This window comes from Pholis gunnellus (assembly GCF_910591455.1).
Source record: "Pholis gunnellus genome assembly, chromosome: 12".
Classification (NCBI taxonomy): domain Eukaryota; kingdom Metazoa; phylum Chordata; class Actinopteri; order Perciformes; family Pholidae; genus Pholis; species Pholis gunnellus.
The window spans coordinates 11,910,960-11,920,825 of NC_136539.1; the positions used below are offsets into that span (position 1 = coordinate 11,910,960).

At 41.0% G+C, this 9,866-nt stretch overlaps 1 protein-coding gene across 1 annotated transcript; it reads right to left on the reverse strand.

Moving 5' to 3' along the window:
• Positions 1-618: 618 nt before the first annotated feature.
• fastkd5 (FAST kinase domains 5) lies at positions 619-4,597 on the reverse strand. The gene is made up of 2 exons (XM_079170370.1): positions 4,502-4,597; positions 619-3,693 (listed from the first exon to the last, which is right to left on the reverse strand). Exon 2 carries the CDS (start codon positions 3,679-3,681, stop codon positions 1,243-1,245), a length of 2,439 nt encoding a protein of 812 aa, XP_079026496.1. The 5' UTR covers positions 3,682-3,693; positions 4,502-4,597; the 3' UTR covers positions 619-1,242.
• Positions 4,598-9,866: the final 5,269 nt, after the last annotated feature.

A 9,866-nucleotide genomic window follows, 5' to 3' on the forward strand; every position in this document is an offset into this window, starting at 1 on the left:
ACACACTTAAATAGAATGCCACACAGCAGTAAAGTATTGGTTATTTCATAGGTTAGGAAGCTAAAAGCAGCTGATAGCTACGTACTTTCAAAGGTTTTATTTTTCAGTTTATTTATTTTGGGGGGGGGGGGGGGGGGGGGGGTTCCAGACACTTTGTTCAACATGTCTTCTTGTTAAACATCGTCGGTCCATCTACATTTAAGAAGGCTGCCGCCTTGATTGTCCCTTGTGTGAAAATGTTCAGTAAACCTGATCGAGAGGCTGTATCCTGCAACAAGAACCCTTCTTCAAAAACACTGACGTATTTTCCTATTAAAAGAAAAAGGTGTTCGCCGGAAAAATGCAGGCCAGACAAAGTCATCAATTACTGCTCACAAAAGTCTTTGAAACAGGCCCGCCATGAACAATAAAAATAAAAAACTCATATTCAAGTTATTTCCATATCAGTCGTAAATAAAAAAGCTGTTCAAAATGTACGACAATATTCAGTAGTATAGGAGCCAACATGAAAACACCCCAGTACCTTGTTTCAGAAACATTGTTGGAAGACAAATAAATTAACACAAAAAATTGCTTTGTGGAAGAAACCTTATTCTCCTCAGCGGGAATGTAGCTCCAACCATTTCCAACCGACAGGAGTCTGTCTGATGAACAAGGCATTCGGTGCAAATCACTCTGCTGGGAATTATTTTGGCTCCCCTTTGGTATTAAATTGCAATGGATTTTAATCCGGTCTTTATCAAATTGCATAACAAATTCCATGGGTCATGAGCAGTCACAATACAAAAAAAAACAACATAGAAGTCTGTTAAGTTCACATCAGTTGAAAAGATCAAGCTGGGTCTTTGACGTGCAAAGCGGGCGGCAATTTAAAAACACTTTAAAACAGATGCCCTGACCTCTGAGATTACCGTCATGATGATGGGGAGTTTGATTTAAGTGATGCCAAACATTGTTTTGTCTTTACTCTTCCACAGATCCTGGAAGGCATTAGCAAAACCTTGCAGGATTGTATGAAATGATATGATTCCAAAATCTTGCCCAGGACAGTGAGGAGTTGAATAAGATTTTTTTTTTAATTTGCATTATTTGTACAAAAAAATCCTGAAGAAATGTTTCTTAAACTCAACATATACAATGAAAAACGGTGGGATAGACAAGCTGTTCCTCTCCTTAATACAGTTTTCTCTGCTTTGCACTAACAAACTAAAGATAGTCCAGAAGGGGGGGGTTAGAGAATCATTACAGACTGTTGTAGAGTTTGCAGTGCAGATGTGCCAGCTTCTCAGCCCTGCTTTTCCTCAGCAAGGGGAACCACTCCTGATGGGTAAGCTCTACAACCCGGTAGCCTACCAACTTCAGCTGCCTCCTCTTCATGGCATGAAGGCCCAACAAGTGCTGTGAATGGTAGCAATAGTGGTTCCTGCTGGAAACTTGGACTGCGAGTTTGACTGTGCCTTTGGAGTCCCGAGGGGCTGAGCCTTGGCTCCGGGGTTTGGTAAGAGTTTCTATTAAGTCACTGGTCAGGTCTAGCCCTGTGTCATACAGTCTCCCACCTTCATCCGGCTCTACTCTGTGGAGAGATGCAGGCTTAACCGTAGGAGTAGGGGTTAAAGGTTCTGTGTCTTTTTTTGTATTGGTTAGCTGTGCTAAAAGAACATCAGTTATAGTTACTCCTACATTCACTCTTTCCCAACCCTGATGAGAAGGATGTTCGGGTGAACTGTGCTCTTGAGATAGTGTGGCTGTGTGGGATGCTGGGTTCACAGGTATTGGCTGTCCAGCGGAGTCGAGGTGTACTTCCAGGTCGATGGAGCGAGTGTGGGGGAGAATCATTCTCTTAGATACAAACTTCTCTCCTCCCAGCAGATCCTGCAGAGCAGACTCTGCCTCCCGAACCTCTGGTTTCTGGCACACGTCTGATTGAGCAAACTTCCACAGCATGTCTGCCACCTCCTCTCTCAGTTCACAGCGTAGCCGCGGGCCCCTCCACTGAGGCAACTCCAGAGCCACGGCTTCATCTAAAGTGAACAAGTCTTTTTTCAGCTCCAACTGTGAGGATTTCAGTGCTAAGTTGACAAAGTCAGGACTCAAAGCTAATGCTATTAGGTCCTCTGGAAACTGCGAGACAAAGGCCAGGCCTAGAAGACCAGTAAGCAGATGCTCTGGGTATCGCTGGAATTCAACTTTCCTCCTTCTCAGGGCCTCTGTAAGGCTCGGATAGAAGCTTGGGCTCTGGGCTGGGAGAAACCCGAGTGTGCCAAAGGCCCACAGTAGTTTGCATGAGTCTTTGCTTCTGCAGTGTGGCACCAGGGAGGGAACTCTCTCAGCAATTGCCAATAGGATGTTATCATCGCGGTAATGCAGCGCTGAACAGGCCAGTGCCACATGCATTAACCCCTTGACACCCATCCTGTGGGCCCGTTGAGGAACTTCCTGTGCCATGGCCTGCAGCCACGCCCTGTGATACAGGTAGCTGAAACGCAGGAATTTCAGCACATTCACCATGGCAAAGTCGCTCATCTCCTCCACAAAAGAGTGTGCCTTATCGAGAATACGATTCACTGCCCCCTCAGATATGGAAGTCTGGGATTTGAATAGCCCCAAGCATACGACGCCAACTTCCTCAGGGTAAAGTTGCTGTACGTGACGCATGAGAAGCTGCTCCACAGGATGGATCAAGTCTTTTGAGCACTGCCTACTCTCTCCCGTTATATACAACAGCTGCACCACCTCAGGGACCCCCATCTGTCCCAGATTCAGGCGGACGGAATCATAGAGGTGCCGTAAGAACTGGGGGACCTGCCGCCCGATACAACGCCACAAGTCAGCGGCTAACAGCAACTGGTGTAAACTCATCTGGTTGGCCCGGCGGCTCAGCTCGGCCTCGTACAGCCCGAGGACGGTGTGGGCAGAGGGCATGTCCAGCCACGCAAAGGACCGCAGCACCTCCAGCAGCTGAAGTTGAGTGAAGAGGCGGAGGTGTTCCACAGAATATCGGAGGAGCATGATAAAGCGCTGGTCACTCCTCACTATCGGCATCTTGTCCGGGTGCAAGCGGCTGAGCTCCGCAAGAAACCGAGACACGTCAGATGGTTTCATGCTGCCTTTTAAAACAGCCACTTCTTGGAGCAGTGGCACGGCCTCTTCCCATTCGATCGGGTGAGGCCGCTGCGTGAGGTCAAGGGTCGTGGAGGCATACCCTGGCCGACATTTGAGGAAGGCACGTGGATCTACTTTAACATCTGGCGGTGTGAGTTTTCTGTAGTATGGTGAAACCGATGGCCTCTCAGGTTCAGGGTCTTTGTTGAAAGCTAAGTCAAGAAGTGTGTTTTTTGAGCTGGAGAGATGCCGCGAACAACTCACACTGTAGTGATTGCTCTGTTGCCAGAAGGAAGGTGCGAGAGTGTAGAGACACTGTTCATCCTCATCATTATCTGTTTGGCTCCGGGAGGTTGCAGAGTTCCACACAGAGGGATGATATGAGGAGGGGTTGTAATACAGCCTGTATCCTCCTTGGGGAGAGGCTTCCTGGTGTTGCAATGCTTCTTTCTTCCCCTCGTGATCATCCATCTCATCCTCTTGTTTGACAGGCACGAGCTGAGCCTGGGTAAAGTCCTTTCTCAAGCCTGGGAGGTAGCGTAGCCTGGACACCCGACGACACAGCACACAGGCAGCCATCGATCTGCCAGACTAAAATGACAAAGGCATGATTTCAAAAGAAAGCCAGCAAACGGCAAAACAAAGGTGCCAAGTCGGCCAAACACTGCATATTATTATTATTATATAATTTAATAATACATTATATTTGTATAGTGCTTAAAAAAGGTACTCAAAAGGGACTTTACATGGTAAAAACAGAAACAATAAAAGTAATTGCAATATAAACAAATATATCATTATATATGCATCTACTTCACTAGAAATTTGGTGTCAATTTTGATTTAAACAATAAAATAAAATATGTTAAAAGATTAAGTGTAAAAACCTGTTTGTACATGTTGCAAACTTAAGGTAAAATATTGTTATATACCTAAAACAAACATGATAACTGTCACAAATATCTTTGAATAATAAAAAGTCCAGTACAGTATAGGTGAGTGAATACTTCCCCTTGATGAGAACCATGATTAAAAGACACTAATGCTGCTGTGCATTTATATGCACAACACTGCTTATAAACAACTGTTAGACACACTCACACACAAGATTTACTCCTAAGTACATTTCAAAAGTTTGAATACACACATCTAGGTTACACAGGGAACATGTCGCCGTTAACTGTCAGATTTGATCGAAACCGTGTCGCTACAGTCGACATCTTTATAACCAGAAGATACCTCATTTTGTATAACTCAGAATTGAGCTCTGACATGCATGTTGTAGTCAAAGCAGAGCAGCCACATTGTAGAATGGGAATGTGGTGTCAGTAAGCGTAATACATTATTACAATCACATCGCCCACATAAATGCATATCATATAACAGAACGTTAAACTCACCTTTAACTCTCCAGCATCAAGAGGAAACTGTTATTAACAGCCTGAACGTGAAAGACCTCATGAAGTTAAGAGGAGAGGAAACAAACGTGCTATGATTACGACCGGAACTCAAGTAATACAACCTTCAAAACAAAACAAACCCGACATAATAGCTAGACGATGTAAGCATCGAAGTGCTAAAATCAGATAATATATCATGCTGATGTGTACAGATTATAATGTAGTGTGGGAATATTCAGTGTCTCTATTAGATTTCATAATAAATGACTGGAAAGAATCGTGTCAGACTTGTGGTGTTACATTATTGTGGCAGGTTGATGTGGCTTCCGTGAAGAGCAGCCATGACTGAGCGGACTGAACAGAGCGTGACCTACGGCAACCGGGTAGATTCAAACATCAGGGCGACAAAACTCAAAATGGAAAAAAAAAAGTCAGCATGCGCCTAAATTAAGAGTTATTACAATAGGTTTTAATACGACAAACCTTTGTTTAATATCTATCTTTATTTTTTATATTTTGGTAGAACCAAAACTTTGAAAAAGATATCTGAAAGAACTTAAGTATACCATAAAATGTATAATCTAAATTGTTTAGCATAGCTTACCATTATAATAGCAAACCAGTAATTTTGCATTCAGTTTAGTTACCTGCATAATTATATAATAATTGTTACACATATTCGGTAGGGATCTGTTTGTAAAAAAATGTAATCCCTTTAAGCACAAGAGAGTGAGAGTCACAGCCAGAACTTTTGTTTTGTTATTCAATGTTTCCTTATTGTTCTATGTTTCTTTGTGTATTTTCTGAAGCTCAATAATATTGAAACATAATATTGGAATATTTCATTTGAAGAAATCCCTTTCAATTTACCAAACATAAAGCATATTAACTGCACAACTATTGGAGTTATGTTTCCTTGCAAACACATTAATCAATTAATTAATCAATTTCAACAAAGCTTTTAGATGTTTAAAAAACTATTTTATTCTTTATAAATCATTTCTTCTTAAAGCAAAGTACCTATTCAAATATGTTTTAGTAAGTTGAATATATGTTGAATACAGGCCATGAATAGTTCTGTTTTGGTCCATGGTGTGAGTTCAGTTTCAGCATAACATGTATTTACCTCTAAACCAAGTCTAAAAAATATGTAGATTATTCAACTTAAGTTAATTCTGAGAACAATCTATCCTTTTTTTTTTTAACTCAAAGTAATAAGAAAACTACGCAAACAGAAACTAGTTGGAACAAATCATGTCCTCCAGCCCTTTAGTGTTTAAGTTAGAAGTCATTTTTGACCATTTAAGATTGAGGTATACTCTTCATAATTGATTAATTTAAATTATAGATGAACAAAATTGTGTCTGTTTTGTTTAACTGATTCACAATATATGCATTTTAACTGCAGTTCCCTATAAAAATGCAGAGGTAAACAAAACTTTAATAGCATCAGAAAACATGAACTGTTAAGTCATCTTCACCACCTCATATCACTGTTTAACATAACCTCAAACTATAGCAGACTAAAGTGTAACTACATGACACAGAAAGGCTTCACAGTTGGTATAGGAATCTCATCTTTTTTGGAGTAATGTGTTATAGATTATAGCCATATTTATTTACTGTTCATTTCAATTGTACAGTCCCTTTCTATTGACACATTTAAACAAAAATAAAAACTAATAGTTAATACATTTAAATTGCAATACGTTTTAATATTCTTGTATTTTTGAGCAGGAGGGCAACTTCAAATTCAGAGCCTTCATTTGGTGACTTCACATGACTGAATAGTTGAAAGGTGAGACTGACCCTTGGTCATAAACAAGCCCTTACAGAGGAGAGCTTTGGCAACAGACTTAGACCATGTTGATGGCAGTTCATGTGTATGAAGTCTTTGCTGACATCAGTGAGTATTCAACATGTGTATCTTTGACTGAAGTTAAATTTGCATGGCTGCATATTGTAAAATACAAAATATGTGGCCTTAAGTTAGAGATCAATTTGTATTTTCAGTGCAACACAAAAGCAAGCCAAATAAACCTGCATTGGCTATTAATTGTATTTCATAAATACTGTAAGTATTGTTGTGAAATGTTTATACAATTTACAACAATGCTGATCCAAATTCACATTATGCTATTCTAATGAAGAAATGTATGTATGTGGCCTTTTGTGTGTGTGTGGATTATTAACGTTTTATACAAATATGCTTGACATTCAGCTCAGACATAGGCTGTAATGAAAAATGTCTAGCCCTTACTCAGTAATCAAACAACTTTGTAACGCAATGGTTTTATAACAACTTACTTTCTAAATTTAAACTGGCTTCATGTATCCGTACTGCACCCACAAACCGATAGCAAGACACATGTTTGTTTGTTTGTTTTGATTTGTTTGTAGGAAAGTTAGCCTAATGTTAAAAATATATATATTTCAAAGAAAAAGTAGGTTTTGAATTAGTTCTGAATTCAAGGCATATTGTTAATGACCATATGTTTGTGTCATGTATACATTAGTTATAACTTCATATTGTCAACAAAAATTAAATAAAAAACACCAGGTTGTAGTGCAAATTAAACACCAAGTCACCAATTTATTTTATATATTCAGATTTCCTTAAAATACTATGATTATACGTTAATCGTTTTAATTCAAGGACATCAAGCCAACAATTATGTTCCATGTGTGAGGATTATGTGTAAATGATGCAGTTTCAAAAATGTAATTGAAGAATTTAATTTCGTTTGCTATTAGAAAGCACCCCAAAATACGAAAACAACTTGAATATTTTGCCGGTAATACACTCGATAATTGCCATTAAAGAAAGATCGGTTTGAAATGGTTAAAAGCATGTGCTAAATTGTTGACAAATAGTTGATGATTTATTTTGTTATTTCTTGTGTTTATTCGCACTCATAAGACCTTTTTTGTTAACATTCCGCAGGAAAACATCAACAAAAATAACCAATCGGTTAAGCAAATCTTATTTTGATGTCGCCTAAATGCCTTTTTGTTCCCTTGTTTATTTTCCTCATGAAGAAAAGTTTTTGCTAATATCGACCCCCGTGTTTATAAACAGTGTAAATCCAGTGGGGAAACTTGAGAGCCGCACTTGGAGAGGAAGTAGTTGATTTATGCTAATGAAGGAGTCGGGGTTTAGCTGTTCTGGCTGGGAGCCGCCCTTCATTCACCACATGGTTAAACCTAGACTCTACTCGCGCCACTTTCGCAATCTTACTACGATTCACAAACTCCTCGCGAACCACAATAGTAGCACATGGTCGTGCTTTTTGGATTATCCGTCGTAGCTCTTACTCAATTTGCGAAGTCTTTTTCTTTTCTCAGTTTTGCAGATATCCCTGAAAACAGTGTGAGTAAACGGTAAGTCTGTACAAGTGAGTGAAGATGGTGGATTTTTTTTTTAGAAGCTAACGTTAGTGTCTTGTTGCGCGCATGTTGTTGGCAAGAAACCTGTTGTTGGCCTTTCCTGGAGATACGGTAAATGTCAGAAAGTGAACTGCGCGGCGCTGTATGCGACACCGGAGCCACACTTTTGCGTATACACACGGGAAAAAACGTTTTAATCGTCAATTACCGCATTTGAAAACAATGTTGTAAGGGGCGCATCGCATGGCAACCTCTCCTCCATGGTTGGAGAATGAGGGAGATTTGAAAAGCATGTGTTGCTGCTGCACCTCTGAAGTCGGTGCCTCGGGGAAGTGAGACTCACTCGTGAAAAATGATGCGTTACACACGTCGGTAGTAGCTGCAAGTTATAGACTCGTGTGCTCCGGTTGTCGACCACATGTCGGCAGAATATGAAGTTCTCGGTCCATTTGTGCGCTGTGGCGTGCACTTAAAAGTGCCTCCAGAACAAAGCGGCAGCAGCAGCACATGGGGTTGCAGCAGGCCGCGCGCGCCTGTGCTATCCCGCGAGCTGCTGAGTTAGCTAGCTGCTAACGTTAACAAACGGACGATATCGTGGAAGTTGCATTATTGACATCGGCTTTATCAACTACATTATACGTGCTTAAGTGGAAGCGCCAGTGTCTACACGCACTCGGGGACATGCACTGACATTTATTTTTTTGTTAGCATGCACGGGCACGCTATTCTGAGCAGCTAAGTTGGCTAAGATAAGAGAATGCTGTGAAGTGGATGGAGTGTGTTAGGCAACCACAGTCTGCTCACTTAGGTGCGTCTTTTAAGCTATTTGCCAACCTGTCGTATTTAAATACGGCTGATCTGTGGCATTATAAATATTCATCGGATAACAATCTTTATGAAGGCTGGCCGGGTTCGCATGTTTCACGCGCTAGCATGTTTGGCTAGCACATGCTTGCGTTGAACTGTTTTGATGGAGCCCTTCGGGTACTACTAGCTTGTTGTGGGCTGGATTCTGGCGTAAGTTTGCAGTAGCTCTTATCACGCGCGTGGTGCGCACGGTCACAATGAGCGCAGGGTTGACATGCACCTGCTTTTTTTCAGTGTTACGTGCACAGGCATGTTAAAGTCACCAATATGTATACTTATATCGTGCTATCCAGTCGGTGGAAGTAGTTTACAAAATGCGGACTCGTGGGCGCCATGTTAGCGCGTGGGGGAGGGGTACAGCAATGTGACGGAGCGTAAAGTGTGTCTATCTTGGTTTACACTCACGTTTCCCTTTTTAAAATGTGTTATTGAATACATTTCTGCACGTGGTGGTTTCTCTTCGTTGTTTCCTCCCCCACGAATACACTTAAGTTTGACATCACAAAGTTTCCCCATTGTGTTCTGAACTCGTGCGCATCAAATTGCACAGTAACAAGCAATTAGGCGGGTTGGAGGATACTTCCGTCCTAGGGATATCGGGGCCTTGTGCAAGAAGGAACGTGCAAAACTGGAAATGAATCACGCATGACCACAGGCACGATGTGCATCAAACCCTGATCAGTTTTCATATGGTCTTACTTTCTTATCACATCCAATTTATGAGAGATTTTACAAGCTAACAGGCGAACACAACTGTAAACGGGACCTACTTGGCGGAGGTTACAAAACAAGTCCATTCTGCTGGGTGATAACGGTCTTAGTTGGCTGAACCGATAACTTATACAATGCAATCCTTGCGAAGTTACGGGCAATTTGATGTGGCTGAACAGTTTGAGTAAGAAGTGATTAAACTCTGAAATAAATGGTCAAGCCTTTATCACACAAACATGGCTAACATTATATGGTGCCGGTTTTGCAAATGTGAGCATGTGATGCCTGTCCCTTGTTTTGCTTAATCGTAAATTTATTATATGAGTTTTTGGTTGTTAAACCGATATAACAAGCACCTCAATCAAACCATGAATTTAGGGTGATAATGACGTCATTGATT

Coding starts and splice junctions, on each gene's coding strand:
- fastkd5 (XM_079170370.1), bottom strand. CDS start 3,681: ATGGCTGCCTGTGTGCTGTGTCGTCGGGTGTCCAGGCTACGCTACCTC.